The sequence below is a fragment of the Neolamprologus brichardi genome, chromosome 18, assembly GCF_056152115.1.
Source record: "Neolamprologus brichardi isolate AB-2024 chromosome 18, ASM5615211v1, whole genome shotgun sequence".
Taxonomy (NCBI): Eukaryota; Metazoa; Chordata; class Actinopteri; order Cichliformes; family Cichlidae; genus Neolamprologus; species Neolamprologus brichardi.
In genome coordinates this window covers 1,157,968-1,174,524 of record NC_142121.1, presented here as the reverse complement: position 1 = coordinate 1,174,524, position 16,557 = coordinate 1,157,968, and the positions used below count along the sequence as shown (strand labels likewise).

General features: G+C 40.8%; 2 protein-coding genes and 1 long non-coding RNA gene across 6 annotated transcripts in view; 1 reads left to right on the top strand and 2 right to left on the bottom strand.

Moving 5' to 3' along the window:
* The window catches only part of LOC148097218 (uncharacterized), a 532,237-nt gene that overhangs the window by 27,815 nt on the left and 487,865 nt on the right, over window positions 1-16,557 (top strand). The window lies entirely within an intron of this gene.
* On the bottom strand, window positions 7,778-9,127 carry LOC148097233 (uncharacterized). The gene is made up of 2 exons (XR_015716780.1): window positions 8,917-9,127; window positions 7,778-8,098 (listed from the first exon to the last, which is right to left on the bottom strand). It is a non-coding gene; the product is annotated as an uncharacterized LOC148097233 (long non-coding RNA).
* LOC148097232 (uncharacterized) lies at window positions 12,808-15,975 on the bottom strand. The gene is made up of 3 exons (XM_087831896.1): window positions 15,804-15,975; window positions 13,797-14,147; window positions 12,808-13,613 (listed from the first exon to the last, which is right to left on the bottom strand). The coding sequence occupies exons 1-3, from the start codon at window positions 15,973-15,975 to the stop codon at window positions 12,985-12,987; spliced, it is 1,152 nt and encodes a 383-aa protein (XP_087688022.1). The 3' UTR covers window positions 12,808-12,984.

The following is a 16,557-nucleotide window of genomic DNA, read 5'->3' as shown; positions in this document are numbered from 1 at the left end:
AAAGGAGAAGATGAAGCGACTTTCTGGAATTAAAAGTGCCATTCCTCGTCTAGAAAGGGCTTACCAGAACTCTAAATCACCTGAGGATTACAGAGAAATATTAAAACTCAAATATGAATACAATGCAATTATGAGTGACCAGGTCACCAATCTACTATTGAAGCTGAAACATAAATTGCTAGCGCAACAACTAAAATGAACACAAGCTTCGAGAGCAATTCACAAAATAAGATCTAAATCTGGTGCTTTTCTAACAAACCCTATAGAAATTAATAAGCGCTTCAGAGAGTTCTATCAGGAGTTGTACTCTTCCCAGCTGAATGTAACACAGTCTGCTTTAAATGACTTTTTTGATTCTCTCAGTCTGGCTAGGCTGAATGAAGCTGCCAGAGATCAACTTGATTCGGACTTTACATTGCAAGAAGTGGTAGCTGCTATTAAGTCATTTGCATCTAGGAAGGCTTCAGGCCCGGACGGTTTTGGCAAAGAATTTTATAAGAACTTTTGTGATGGTCTTGCTCCATTCCTGCTTAGGATGATGTGTGATTGTAAAAACAGGGGTGTATTACCCCAAACTCTATACGAAGCAAATATATTGTTAATTTTGAAGAAAGGCAGAGATGACTCAGATCCTGCTAACTTCAGGCCAATTGCTCTTCAAAATTTTGATCGAAAGGTGATAGCCAAAGTTTTAGCAACTAAGCTGAACAGGTACTTGACCTCCATTATTCACCCTGATCAAACGGGTTTTATCCCTGGCAGACTTTCTTTCTTCAACGTTAGGCGTCTTCTCAACACCATCTATTCTGACCATGGTAGTTCGGGAGGAGCAGCAATTTTAGCTCTTGATGCACACAAAGCCTTTGATCAGGTTGAGTGGTTTTATATGTTCGAGTCATTACGGAAGTTTGGGTTTGGTGAAATATTTATATCTTGGGTTAAATTAGTATACGCAAAAATTCAATCTGTTTAGTTTTCACAAATGGAGAGAGGTCGGCGCCATTTCCTTTGCAGCGCTCTGTTCAGCAGGGCTGCCCCATGTCCCCTGCTCTGTTTGCTCTGCCATTAGAGCCCCTCGCGATTAAGATGAGAGCACATCCAAAAATACAAGGGCTCTTGGTTGGAGGGGTTGAAACTGTTATTAGTTTGTACGCAGACGATGTACTATTATACCTGCGTAATGCAGAAAAATCTGTACCATCCCTTCTTAATTTGGTCACCAAATTTGGCAAAATTTCAGGATGTACAATTAACTGGGTTAAAAGTGAACTTATGCCTTTATCTAAAACCTGTTTACCAAGTTTTCTGTAATGTTCCATTCAAAATAGTTAACGACCATCTCACATATCTTGGATTAACTGTTCCTAAAGATCCCAAATTAATTTTTAGTTTGAACTTTGCTGAATTTTTATCAACGTTAAAACATAACATCGAGTCATGGAAAATTCTTCCCTTATCTATGGTCGGTCGTATAAATCCCATAAAAATGGTCACTCTTCCTCGATTTCTGTATCTTTGCCAAAATCTTCCTATTTATCTCACTTCGTCTTTCTTTAAGGAGTTGGACTCAATTATTACTTCTTACATGTGGAACAACAAGAATCCTAGGATTTCAAAACTACATCTACAAAAATCCAAATTGGAGGGAGGTCTGAGTTTACCAATATTTAAACATTATTACTGGGCTGCAAATCTAAGAGCCTTGACCTTCTGGCACCAGACATCCCCAGACCTTGGTGATTCCAACACCCCCCTTTGGGTTAAAATGGAGGCTGACATTGTAAGGGACTCCTCTCTAGAGACCCTGCTTTTCTCAAAAGTAGGGAGGGCTGAGAGCTTTAGGAAACTGGGGTTTGATCCAAAACCATCTGTGCGGATTTTAAACCAAATTAAGAGTTTTTTTGAACTGCCAAACTCCTCTGTTCAGTCACCAATATGTGATAACGAAGCCTTTTTGCCTCCTTGGGATGATAAATCCTGCTATGTTTGGAAGGAGAAGGGCTTAATCAAATTCAAAGATCTTTATATAGATGGAAAATTTGCATCATTTAATCAGCTTAAGCAAAAGTTCAATATACCGCCTTCACATTTTTACCGTTACCTACAATCAGGCATTTTATGCAATCCAATATGAAGAATTACCAAGATGTTCCACATGAACATAACCTTTTTAATGTGCTCCTGAGCCCTCCTTACTCCAAACATCTGATTTACACTATTGTACATTTGTTTGTTTGGGGCGACCGTGGCTCAGGAAGCATATCTGTAACCGGAAGGTCGCCGGTTCGATCCCCGGGCTCTCTGTCCTGGTCGTTGTGTCCTTGGGCAAGACACTTCACCTACCGCCTACTGGTGTTGGCCAGAGGGGCCGATGGTGCGATATGGCAGCCTCGCTTCTGTCAGTCTGCCCCAGGGCAGCTGTGGCTACACCTGTAGCTGCCTCCACCAGTGTGTGAATGCGAGAGTGAATGAATAGTGGCATTGTAAAGCGCTTTGGGTGCCTTGAAAAGCGCTATATAAATCCAATCCATTATTATTACATTTGTTTGATAGCATTGAAGTGCAGACTACGAGGATAAGAGACGCTTGGAGGGAGGAACTGGTTATAGAAATATCAGAATCAATGTGGGACAAATGCTTATCAAAGATTCATTCCTGCTCTGTTAACAGCAGACATGAATTAATACAATTTAAAACTGTCCATCAGCTACATTACTCCAAGGTTCGGCTACACAAAATTTATCCTTTAACTTCCCCCATATGTGACAGATGTAAAACATCAGAGAGCACATTGGCTCACGCTTCCTGGCATTGCCCCTCATTGACCAACTTCTGGTCCAAAATATTTGATTGGTACTCTAAAGCTTACAGGATCTCCATCTCACCCAATCCAGAAATTGCAGTTTTGGCTGTGTACGTTCCAGATTATGGATACTTGTAGTTTCTAATCTTTCTTTTTTTTTTTTGTCCTTCTCTATTGATTATTATTGTTGTGCTATTTCTTGTCCTATTATCTCAGCACTTGAGCTGTATTTGTTCGTTGATGGGGTTTCTATGCTAGAAAAATTAAAATAAAATATTGAAAAAAAATTGGCAAAAACATTCAAATGTACCTGTTTTAAGATTTTAGTGTTTTTAAAAAAGATAAAGTGAGCTCTCAACAGAACGCAAAACAATTTCATCCTGTGACTTAAAAAGAGATTAACTGACATCAGGCAACACTTTACTATGCAATACCACTTTTCTACCACAAGATGGTGCAGTGACTCTATTTAACCAGGTAATTCATTAAGAGAAAATCTTGTTCACAGTGTCGGAGAAAAGACAAACCCTCCTGAGTAATGCAGATAAAGCTTTCTGTTCACCTGAAGAGACTGGTATCTTTATTTACTCCTTAGAGGTTTTCACAACACAGCATACACGAAATACAAATGGCTGTTGTGGAAACTGCTAATGTCAGTACGGCTTGAAATATCCATGAAAACTATGTGAGTTCCTCATCTTATGCCCGGGAACATAAAGTAGAACAAAAGAACAGCCAGAAGATGCTGACGACCAAAGATGAATGGCTCTTCAGATCTGATCTGCTGCAGTGAGAGTCTGCTGCGACGCCCACAGTGACAGGAAACACCAAAACTGTGTACAAAAACACACTTCTTCACACTGCTCAGCTCCACTGGGGGCGACATCATCCAGTAGGCGGTGCTCTCCTTCTGCACTGTGTTCAACCATTGTGTCAATAATAAGTGCTGCTGTGAAGAGAACAATTCTCAGACTGAATGTTGAACATCAGCTAGTTTCTCCTGTTGATTTAAACCTTGTTGTACAGATGGAACATTGGCTGTGGATTATTCTTGCTGCTCTTTTCTTTGGTGAGATACAAACATCAACATGTTTCCTCTGCTTAAATAGATGTGTTTGTCTGATTAATGGTGAGTTTTTAATCATGTTTATTGATCCATCTCTTCCTCTGCATGTTCTGTTCTTCCTCAGAGTGTAAAGGAGAAGACAAAGTGATCCAGGAACAAGGAGATGTCATTGCTGCTGAAGGAGACACAGTTACACTTGGATGTACTTTTGCAAGTCAAACAACACCCACCTTGTTCTGGTACAAACAAGAAGTAAACGCTTACCCAAAATATATCTTGCGGAAATTTCTCTCTGGAGCAACAGATAAAGCCCCAGAGTTCCAGGAGGACAGATTTGATGCTAAAATCAACAAAACAGAAAAGTCAGTTCCTCTGAAGATCCAGAAGCTTCAGATGTCTGACTCTGCTGTGTACTACTGTGCTCTGCAGTCCACAGTGACAGGAAACAGCAAAACTCTGTACAAAAACCTTTGGAGCAAAGACAACAGAATACTCCACAACATCCACTAGAGGGAGCCACACACTGTTAAACCTCTGATTCTTGTGTCATTGGACTGATGACAAAGACAACAGAGAAATGAAGCAGTAAAGATCAGAGACAGAGACAGAGCTGCTGTGGAAGCACAAAACTATTTGAAGAAAAAACCCTTTATTTATAAAGAACACCATCGAACAATGTCAAACATTTACAGTTTGTTTGTCTTCTGAAGAAACAGAAACAAAACTGCTTCAGCTGTCAGATATCACCACTCTGACATCTGAGCTCATAACCCACAAACAACTGAGACACAGTAAAAAAGAATAACAGATATTTCAATCATCATCATCGTTTATTTATATAGCATTTTAAAAACACACAAGGCTGACCAAAGTGCTGAACAATAGAAACATAATAGATACCATAAGAATAATAAATACGATAAAATAATAAACATAGCAAAAACAATAAAATACAAAGTCAACCACTGAGTCAAAAGCCAGTGAATAAAAATGCGTTTTCAATCTGGATTTAAAAAACAGCACTGATGTCGATCGCCTAATGTGAAGAGGAAGATTATTCCAAAGCTTAGGAGCCACGATAGAGAACGCTCGGTCTCCTCAGTTTCAGCCGTGATTTGGGGACTGAGAGCAACAGCTGCTCAGCTGACCGGAGCGAACGAGTGGGGACATAGGCCTTCAGCAAATCAGACAGATACGCAGGTGCCAGACCATTTAAGGATTTAAAAACCAATAAAAGAACTTTAAAATGAATCCTAAATTCAATTGGAAGCCAGTGCAGGGAGGCCAGAACCGGAGTAATGTGCTCAAATTTCCTTTTACCAGATAAAAACCGTGCCGCAGCATCTCTGTACTAGTTGCAGGCGTGTCAGAGTGCCGGTCCAACCCCTATTAAAAAGGAGTTACAATAATCCAAGCGTGAGGTTATAAAAGCGTGGATAACAGTCTCCAAGTCACGCCTTGAAAGAAAAGGTTTAACCTTCGACAGACGCCTGAGTTAATAGAATGACGATTTCACGTGGCCATCAAAGGTAAGTGCAGAGTCGATTTTTAACCCAAGGTTGGTAATCGAGCTCTTCAGGTGAGAGGTCAGAGCAGCAAGGTCAACATCAGGGATATCAGAGGAAAGATTTGGGCCAAACAGAATTGCTTCCGTTTTACGTTCAGTAAAATTTAAAATGTTTTGAGCCATCCATGACTTTACCTCACTGAGGCAATCAAGCAGGAGTCTATGGAGGACCACAAGAGCCACGCGCATCGAAATAAAAAATCCTGTGCTTAATTAATGAATTGTAGAATAAAATCTGCATTTGTAAATTCATTTTTGAATTCCAATTTAATAAACTGATTTTTAAAATGCTTTTTAAGTCTTCATTTCAAAAAACATTTTCGAATTGCACTTTAATAAACTGCATTTCAAAAACCTTTTTCAAATTGCACTTTAATAAACTTCATTTCAAAAATCTTTTTCGAATTGCACTTTAATAAACTTCATTTCAAAAACCTTTTTTGAATTGCACTTTAATAAACTGCATTTCAAAATCCATTTCCCTTTCCTGTTCGCTCAGGGATTAACATGTGGAATAGCATTTGGATTAGCAGTTGGATTAACAACTTCATTTTAAAAATCCTGCTGCTATTCAAATGAGCCACACCGTGGGATGTAAGGAGCTCTCTGATTGGTTGGTCAGACACAGGCTGTCTGCCAGCCTGGATGTTTCTAGCTCATAGCTTCGCCCTGCTAAGAAGCCTGTGTGCTTGTACAAAGGCCGTTCGGCCTCGGGATTTACACTCGGTTCGACACGGATATGTGAAGAATGAAGGGACCCTGCAGCGAAACGGAGAGCCCAACCTCTGACTGAGTGCCTGTTTACAAAGTCTGACCACCTGTGAAGGTAACGTGCTAACGTGGCTAACGCTAGCATCACCGCACCGCACTTTTCTCTGTGCTCTGTGATCATAAAGGCCTTAAATCCTGTGATATATACTGTAAATGATTTTCACAGAGGTCTTAAAGTACTTAAATCACTGCTGATAGTCTGGTTGTTTATATTTTCACATTTTTGTGTCTGTAGGGCTGTTTGATGACGATTTGGACTCCTCTGGGAGATGAGGACACACCCACACCTGTTCCATACTGCAGCCATTGATGGTGTTACAGCTCTGAGTCAGCTTTGGGCCATCAGACGCACACACTGGAAAACCAGCACCTGGACTTCATGCAGGAGAGACGGCCTCAGTGATTTAGGTTCATAAGCAAGTTCAAACATTTCTGGCCTCTTATCACTTAGATTTCTTAATCTTAAAAGTGAATGCATTTAAAGCAGGAACTGCACACCTAGCCATCAGAAGTGTGGCAGCATGAGTACTGTAAAGTTTTGTAGGGTCCTTGTTAAAAATTCCACAAGCACCACACATTTGTCATATAAAGTTCCATTTTTTACAGTACAATGTTGAAATTATAAACTATATATTCTAGTTGTCCACTTGTCAGTAATTTTTGAGTAAATGGATGTCAGTGATAAATCAGTGTTGATTCACCTGCAAATGTTTTTAACAAACTTTGTTTTTTGTAGAATTCCTCAGCAGCTGTGGAGAGATGCATTTGAATATCTTCTGGTTCCACTTCTCCTTACCTGGAAGCTGAGCATTGCTCATTTCTGACAAGGACATACACCTCAGTGCTTATCATGGGTGTTACATCCTCCGTGCAGCAATTCCAGAGAAAACAAGAGAGCAACGACCACTCATTAAGACCAGCCAGAAATCTGTCCCTTTCTGGCAGCTGTGGAAACTTCCAATAAGAAAGTTTGCATTCATAGAACAATGCTGGATCATGTGTGATGTGTCATATCAGGATATTACATTTTGACCTAATTCTGCTCAATCTGTTTTGATCGTTGATCCAGTATTTCAGCTTTGTGTTGTGCTGCAAGTTTAAAACCCATTGTCCTCATGAGCACAGCATCTAACAACTCTCCTTGAAAAAGTCGATTGACTTTAACTGGACACAATGGTTTCCAGTGGGAGATATTTTCATCACTTATCCGTGACACTGGAGAAGTCACCTGAGTGAGTGATAAAACAATTTTCCATGGAAAATCCAGAGGGACTAAACTTTGTTGTTTCTTTGGGCTCTATTTCAGCTCTAGCAGCATCTCTCAGAAGAAAACTGTTTTCCCAATAATCAGATGAAAAAATTGAACCAGGTGGTATTCTCTGGAGTTTAAGACCAAGACTGAACTCAAACAGTGAATTGACATTAGACTGGAATTCATAAGATGAATAGAAATACTGCTGAAGCTGAATGATTCATTCATATATGATTTTTTTTTCTCCAATTCACCAGGTCTGTATAGTTCAGTATGACTGTGGTACATGATACAAAAGAATAAATACAGAAGAATAAAAACTTTGTGAATAACTTTACTCTTCTTAAAAATAACTAATAAAACAAGTAAAAGTACAAATGTGTACAAGTTAGAGACTTCCTCACTAAGATTTTAATTGTGTGTTAAAGAGAAAGAGATTAGGAGGTAAAATAGACGATGCAGAGTCCATCATCACTGAGGCCGTCTCTCCTGCATGAAGTCCAGGTGCTGGTTTTCCAGTGTGTGCGTCTGATGGCCCAAAGCTGACTCAGAGCTGTAACACCATCAATGGCTGCAGTATGGAACAGGTGTGGGTGTGTCCTCATCTCCCAGAGGAGTCCAAATTGTCATCAAACAGCCCTACAGACACAAAAATGTGAAAATATAAACAACCAGACTATCAGCAGTGATTTAAGTACTTTAAGACCTCTGTGAAAATCATTTACAGTATATATCACAGAATTTAAGGCCTTTATGATCACAGAGCATACAGAGAAAAGTACTAAACTGAATCAATTTCAGCTTTCGTTTCTCATGATGTATACTGTATTAATAATTAAATTTCATTATCTGTATCTTTACCACACATTTACCACACAGGTGTAGATACTGTAGGTTCAGTGAATGCTTAGATTGCACTGATTAGAATATACTGGACATTCAAAGCTAAGATTCAGCGCACTGTGTTACAGGCTGGGGTTTGATGACTTCATCATATATACAACCTTTGATCATCGTTCATGTCCAGTTGAGAATGAATCTGTGCACTCACATATTAAATGAGCTGAAATCAGTAGTGTGATCTCCAGTCTTTATATGCTGAATGAGAGAACTGAAAGCTGTTATTTTAATCAGCCTGTTTCAGTTGTTTTAACTCACAAGTATCACAAAGTAATGTGGTAACATCTGGACTGACGAGTTTACTGTCAGCATTTTAATCGCTAGTTTAAAGGCTGTAGGCTGCAGCCGTTGCTCTAACACTGTATAAATGTAACAGGCCTCAGTGCTGGTTCTAATAGTTTGAGCTGCTTCCAGCTTTATTTGTGAAGAGCACAGCAGCTTACAAAACACGTAGCTAGCTCGTACAGCTGCGACGTAAAACTTTCATAAGCTAAGATGACCTTAAAATAACGGGGCTACGTGCGGTGATGCTAGCGTTAGCCACATTAGCACGTTACCTTCACAGGTGGTCAGACTTTGTAAACAGGCACTCAGCCAGAGGTTGGGCTCTCCGTTTCGCTGCAGGGTCCCTTCATTCTTCACATATCCGTGTCGAGCCGAGTGTAAATCCCGAGGTCGAACGGCCTTTGTACAAGCACACAGGCTTCTTAGCAGGGCGAAGCTATGAGCTAGAAACATCCAGGCTGGCAGACAGCCTGTGTCTGACCAACCAATCAGAGAGCTCCTTACATCCCACGGTGTGGCTCATTTGAATAGCAGCAGGATTTTTAAAATGAAGTTGTTAATCCAACTGCTAATCCAAATGCTAATCCACATGTTAATCCCTGAGCGAACAGGAAAGGGAAATGGATTTTGAAATGCAGTTTATTAAAGTGCAATTTGAAAAAGGTTTTTGAAATGCAGTTTATTAAAGTGCAATTCGAAAAAAAAATTTGAAATGAAGTTTATTAAAGTGCAATTTGAAAAAGGTTTTTGAAATGCAGTTTATTAAAGTGCAATTCGAAAATGGATTTTGAAATGCAGTTTATTAAAGTGCAATTCGAAAAAGATTTTTGAAATGAAGTTTATTAAAGTGCAATTCGAAAAAGGTTTTTGAAATGAAGTTTATTAAAGTGCAATTCGGAAAAGGTTTTTGAAATGAAGTTTATTAAAGTGCAATTCGAAAAAGATTTTTGAAATGAAGTTTATTAAAGTGCAATTCGAAAAAGGTTTTTGAAATGAAGTTTATTAAAGTGCAATTCGGAAAAGGTTTTTGAAATGAAGTTTATTAAAGTGCAATTCGAAAAAGATTTTTGAAATGAAGACTTAAAAAGCATTTTAAAAATCAGTTTATTAAATTGGAATTCAAAAATGAATTTACAAATGCAGATTTTATTCTACAATTCATTAATTAAGCACAGGATTTTTTATTTCGATGCGCGTGGCTCTTGTGGTCCTCCATAGGAGTGTAAGTGGGGAGCTATCAGAATGACTGAAAGGAAAATAAAGCTGCAGTCATCAGCATATAGATGAAATGAAACTTTATGTTTACGAAAGATCGCACCCAGTGGCAGGAGATACAATGAAAACAGTAATGGCCCAAGAATAGATCCCTGTGGTACACCCCACGGCAGAGGGGCCACAGAGGACGATGACGAGCCCAACTTAACACAGAAGCTCCTGTTTGACAGATAAGATTTTATCCACAGGAGTGCCAAACCAGAAATGCCCACACAATGCTGTAATCGAGAGATCAGCAGGTCGTGATCCACTGTGTCGGATGCAGCAGTCATATCTAGTAGTATAAGCACTACATGTTTACCACAGTCTGTCGCTACCAGGATATCGTTCATAACCTTTATGAGAGCTGTCTCTGTGCTATGAAACGGCCTAAAGCCAGACTGAAAAACTTCAAACATTTGAGAGTTGTTTAGATAATCCATCAGCTGAGTGTGAACAACCTTTTCCAAGGTCTTACTCAGAAAAGGAAGTTTAGAGATGGGTCTAAAATTTGACATATCTGAAATATCTGAGCCTGGCTTCTTAAGTAAGGGATGAATAACTGCAAGCTTAAACTCACTTGGTACTTGACCTGACAAGAGGCTGGTATTGATTATGTTCAAAATATGTGGTCCAACAGTAGGAAACACCTCTTTCAGAAAACGGGGATGAACGACATCATTCGGAGAACCACAGGTTTAGCAGTTAACACAAGCTTCTCTAATTCAGGTAGAACAATTGGTTGGAAAGCAATAAGCAAATTTAAACAGGGAACATGCAGCCGGGTCAACAGAAGATCAAGCGGAGGGTCTCAGACTGGCAACCTTATCCACAAAGAAATTAAGAAACCTATTACACATAACCTCAGAAGACTGCAAAAGAACATGATCCTCTGCATTCAGTACAGAATTTATGGTATTATACAGAACACGAGGGTTATGTGAATTAACAGCAATAAGTTGTGAAAAATAGGAGTTTTTGGCGGTTTTTACTGCCCTCTGATAAGCTTTCCAGCTCGTCTTAAGAGCTTCCAGAGAAACGTACAGCCTGTCCTTTTTCCATCGCCTTTCACATCTCCTACAGTCTCTTCTAATGGCTTGAGTAAAATCGGTTAGCCAAGGGCTGGCCTTGGGTTTACGCTGCCTGAGTCTTAGAGGTGCAACAACATCAAGGGCAGATTTACAAACAGAGTCCAGATGAGAGAGTAATCCATCTACGGAGGACGACTCAGAGGGACTGGACACAAGTTGTTCAAATAGTGTTGAAAAATCCTCAGCAGTATCTGAGCCGAAGGCACGATAGCAGCGTAGGTGCAGCCCGTTTAACAACAGGACTAAGAGGAACAACGTCAAATACAATGGGCATATGGTCAGAGAATACAGCATCCTCCACATGTAAGTTACAGACAGATAACCCATATAACATCAAATCCAACGTGTGACCACGTTCTTGAGTGGCACATTTAACAGATTGAGCAAGATTAAAAGAGTTCACCAGGTCCATGAATTCCTTAGCCAGGGGCTTCATGGGCAACAGACGTGTATATTAAAATCACTGAGTAGCAGGACCTGGTCATACCGGGATGCACAGTGAGTGAGAAACTCCGAAAACTCAGATAAAAACTCCATGTTATATTTAGGAGGCCGATAAACTATTGCACACAGCAATGAAGGCGAGTGGCCCAGTTCACACAGGCAAAGTTCAAAGCTGGTGTGGCGTGTCCATGAGGATAGTTGCTTAAACTCAAAGTGTGATTTAAAAACAACAGCTAATTCCCACCATGACCAGAAGCTCTAGGAGCGCTAAAATAAGCACAGCCAGCGGGCAGCAGTTCAGAAAAGGCGCTTAACTCACTGGGTGAACTCCAGGTTTCAGTCAAACAGAGGAAATCCAAAGCATGGGAAGAAAAGAAATCCTTCAGGATGAAGGTCTTATTCGCCACCGATCTGGCATTTATTAAACCCAACCTGAGGGGCGCTGGTTCGGAGACCTCCGCGGCAGTGACAACCAGATCCACCGATCGAAGGTTTGATCGGTCCATTCCCCTCCAACGCAGATGCCGAAGAGGGAATGATTTAACAGGGCTGCTCCCGAGAGAGCCGACAACGGGAACCAACCAGGAATCCACAGGATCCAGAGCACGCGATGGTACCAAGAGTCGTGGAAAAGATTGACGAACGGAGCGTAGATCGTGAGGAAGGTAAGAAATCCGGATTCTCAGCTTAATGAGGCGACCTCCACGGGTACCCCGTCTCCTGCGTCACTTCCGCATATCTGGTGGCAGTGGTAGGGGATGCCAGCGCAATGGTACTGCTTCCAGGTAGGGAGGCAGAAAACCCTGGCTATCTTTACCAAGCCAAACCTAAACTTTGGTGGATGAGCCGATTTCCAATAAAGTCTGGCGATCATACGACAGTGTTGAACTGACATGTTGCACAACATTAGCTAAAAACAATAAAATCAAACAGATAAAAAAGAGCGGTTGACGGCATGCCAAACACACAGGATCCATCTTAACCCCTATACATCAATCAGATATCGTCTCGTATCCTCTGGTTTTCAACAACACTCAGAATCCAAAGTGATGGAGGTAAAGTTTGTGCGACTCCGTCACAGGAGAAAATCTCAAAGGCTGCAGATGAAGACCATCAGCTGACAAAATGCTCCTCCACTTTTTTAATATTTGAATGTATTGTTATAAATTTACACAGTTGTAATAATATGACACAGAAACTGCTGTAGAAAATCACTGAAAACATGCTGAAATCAAAGGTTGATTATAGCGTTATTAGAAAAGTTACAAAACCCTTCTTCCAGAATCTCAAAGAAATCTCCCAAAACAAGAAACTCCCCGACATTCAAAAGGTCAAAAGAACAGGATCACAGATACAGCAGCAGAAATGAGCATCCTCTGAAGGGTGGCGCTGGCCTTCCCTAGTGATCGGGTGAGGAGGTCAACTGTTGATGAGGGACTTCTTACAAAAAAAAGAAAAATGAACAGATATTATCAGAACAAATGCTGCCAATCAGAATAGTTGTTGGAGTAGTGTAAAGGTGTTTGAAATACGGTTTTACCCACAAAACTTTCAGCAGTACGACTTCTGCTGTTTGTGGGTCTTCATGTGCCACGACAAATGATGCCTCTGGCGGAACATTTTCCCACAGGTTTTACAGTGATACGGTTTCTCTCCCGTGTGGATAGTTTCGTGGCTTTTAAGTGACGCTGACAGAGTAAATCTTTCCCCGCAGGTCCCACAAACATACGGCTTCTCTCCTGTGTGCGTTCTCATGTGGCGCAGAAGGGGACAGCGTGTAGTGAAGGTTTTTCCACATGCTTGGCAAGGATGAGGCCTCTCTCCTGTGTGGATTCGCTGGTGGTCCATCAAATTACGCCTTTGATTGAAAGACTTCCCGCATGTTTTACAAGAGTATGGCCTCTCGCCGGTGTGGATTCTCATGTGGTTCATCAAATCACTGCGTTGAATAAAGGTTTTCTCACACGTTTTGCAAGAATGAATCTCCTCTCCCGTGTGAATTTTTGTGTGACGCAACAAAATGCTCTTTTCACTAAAGGTTTTCTCACATGCTTGGCAGGGATGAGGCCTCTCTCCTGTGTGGATTCTCATGTGGTTCATCAAATCACTGCGTTGACTAAAGGTTTTCTCACACGTTTTGCAAGAATGAATCTTCTCTCCCGTGTGAGTTTTTGTGTGACGCAACAAAATGCTCTTTTCACTAAAGGTTTTCTCACACGTTTTGCAGGTATGCAGCTTCTCGCTTGTTTGCATTCTGGGACGTGTCCTCTTTTGAGACTTTTTCTTGAAGGCTTTTTTACATTTTCTTAAGGGAAAACCACCTCCTTTCAAAGGCTGTTTACCTGTATCAGTGTTACACTTATCAGCTGGCATGGGAGAGTTTTCTGTATCATTGCTCTGACTTCTGCTTGTATTTCCAGTCGAACCTGAATTGACATTCCTGCTTCCTTCCTGATCCTGGCTCTCAGCTACAGCAGAGCTGTGAGCAGGGAGCTGGTTACTGTCTGGTTCTGCTTCACTCTGGTTGCTTTCCCCCCAAGTAAAAGTCACCTTAAAAATGGTATCATTCTCTTCCTTCACTACAACCTGCTCGTCCTCCTGACTGCTGTGCAGTTCCTGATGTTCCTCCTGGTCCAGTCTGGAGCTCCTCTCCTGGTTACAAAGCTGCTGCTTAGGAAGAACCTCCTCCTTACAGACATGCTGCTGTGCAAGGTCTGGAAGGACAGAAAGAGACAAGAAAAAGAAAAAAACACGGTTATGACAATAGGACATCACCATATATTCCTATTACTTAGTCAGCGTGTCAATCACCGTTCATTGTAGCAAGTTAGGGTTTCAATCCCAGCTGTTGTGGCAGTGCCGGGAATACATGTGAGCTGTGTGGAAGTGCAGAGTACTGAGAAGCAAGGTTTCTTTCACTTTGTAAAAATGGCTCCAAATTAATGGATGTCTATACTAATTCAGTATTTTGGACTAACAAAACCAAGATGCCCCCCTCCCAATGATGAAACTAACTGACCACCGACTCGTTTAGTAGTACTCAAATGTAAATTATTTTCCTGGTTCATTACAAACCACCAGTCCAGTGCTGTGAAATAATTGCACTGTGATTAACCAGGTTTTTTTTCCACTGCCCACACGCAGGCCTCGTTACTGCCAGACCTGCTGAATGAAAAAAGAAAAAAAAGAAGCCGTCTGACAAAGTGATTCCTGCGAACCACAGCAAGAGCAAACGTGAACCTTCCTCAGAGTAGCCAGCCTACCAAAATCTCTTCAAGAGCACAGCAACAACTCATCCAGGATGTCACAGAAAAACAGAACAACACATAAAGAACTTCAATATTCAACAACAAGACAGAATCTGGGAGACTAGATGAGACAAAAGTTGAACTTTCTGGAAGGTTTGAGTCCCGTTTTAAGTGATGTAAAACTAACACAACATTTCAAAAAAGAACATCATAGCAACAATCAAATATGGTGGTGGCAGTGTGATGCTGTGGGGCTGCTTTGCTGCTTCTGGGTGACGACCAGAAAGCCCCGACGGAAAATCCCAGTCCGACTTCAAAGTCTTAAAGGATTTCGCAGCCTGCTGTTCCGCACCGTCGTAAACCTTCCAAATGCTGAACTGCAAAACTTTGGAACAGCTTTCTGCCTCCACTCTTGAGTCATTGGCCTTATGTAAGCATCTCCTCTTCATGTAATCTTTATGTTTTGTCTTGATCTAATCAAAATGTAACTTCTAAAGAAAACAATTTCTTAAACACAAAAATATCAAAGTTTTTTGAGTACAGTCGAAGGTCAAAGTCAAATAACATTAAGATATATATGGAATCTAAATTAAGGCAAAAAATGTACCTTTGCTCTGTTTTCTTGGAAAAGTGCAACAGAGCCGTGCATTAAACGAAGCATCAAAGCAAAGGTATGTATGTCTGTACCGTACCGGGTCATATGATTGTTGGGTTTTCTCTGTATCTACTGTACAATATAAAGCGCCTTGAGGCAACTTTTGTTGTGATTTGGTGCTGTATAAATAAAATTGAATCAAATTGAATTGAATTGAAGAAGGGCTCTAAAAAGATTGAAGAAATTGGAGGCCCCTAACATTTATTCACCAGCATGGTCACAGGGCGTCATCTGATTGCTGGAGTTTTTTCTGCACTACTGTAGAGTCTTTGCCTTACAGTATAAAGTGCCTTGATGCGGTTGCTGTTATTTAGCGCCATATACATTGAACTGAAATTAAATTGCTCTTTTGATCGTCTTATGTGTCCATTTTCTGGCGCTGGTTGATTATATTGATACCACTGTAACTCACGCTGTGGATTTATTTTGCCCGAAAAATCGCTACAGAATAAACGTCACAGACTCACCTGTCCTGTGCAGCTTGATTTCGGGTTTCCAGGTGATATCCAGCAGTCTGCGCTGATGGTCGATCTCTTCCTCGTACTGGACGATCGTTTTTTCAAACTCCAAGAATATTTGTTCAGCAGCAGCAGTTAGTCGCTCGTTGATAAACTCTCTCAGATACTGAACTGAAGGCATTGTTGCTGACACAACTCACCACAACACGACACAACCGACCTCCTACTGATTAACGTCTCTCTATATATATATACATATACACATATATATATGTATATATATGTATATATATGTGTATGTGTGTGTATATATATATACGTGTATATATATATATATATATATAGGTGGTGTTGGAGATCATCCCGGACCCTTAGAAACACCAGGAGTCAGGTTCTGTGAATTCTTCTGGTGTCTCCACATTTATAGCTCATCGAATCTGGAAACATATCTGACTCTGAGTCTCACTTTTAGCTCAGTGATGGAGACCATTTGGGTCATTGTGCACACAGTGCAAAGTGCTCCATCCTCCCTCCTCACAGTGATTCAAATGCTGCCAACAGTCTGTGAACCAGGAGGAAGAGGAAGTGAGAGAAGTGAAGCTCAAAGAGGAGACAGAGGGCGACATCATCCAGTAGGCGGTGCTCTCCTTCTGCACTGTGTTCAACCATTGTGTCAATAATAAGTGCTGCTGTGAAGAGAACAATTCTCAGACTGAATGTTGAACATCAGCTAGTTTCTCCTGTTGATTTAAACCTTGTTGTA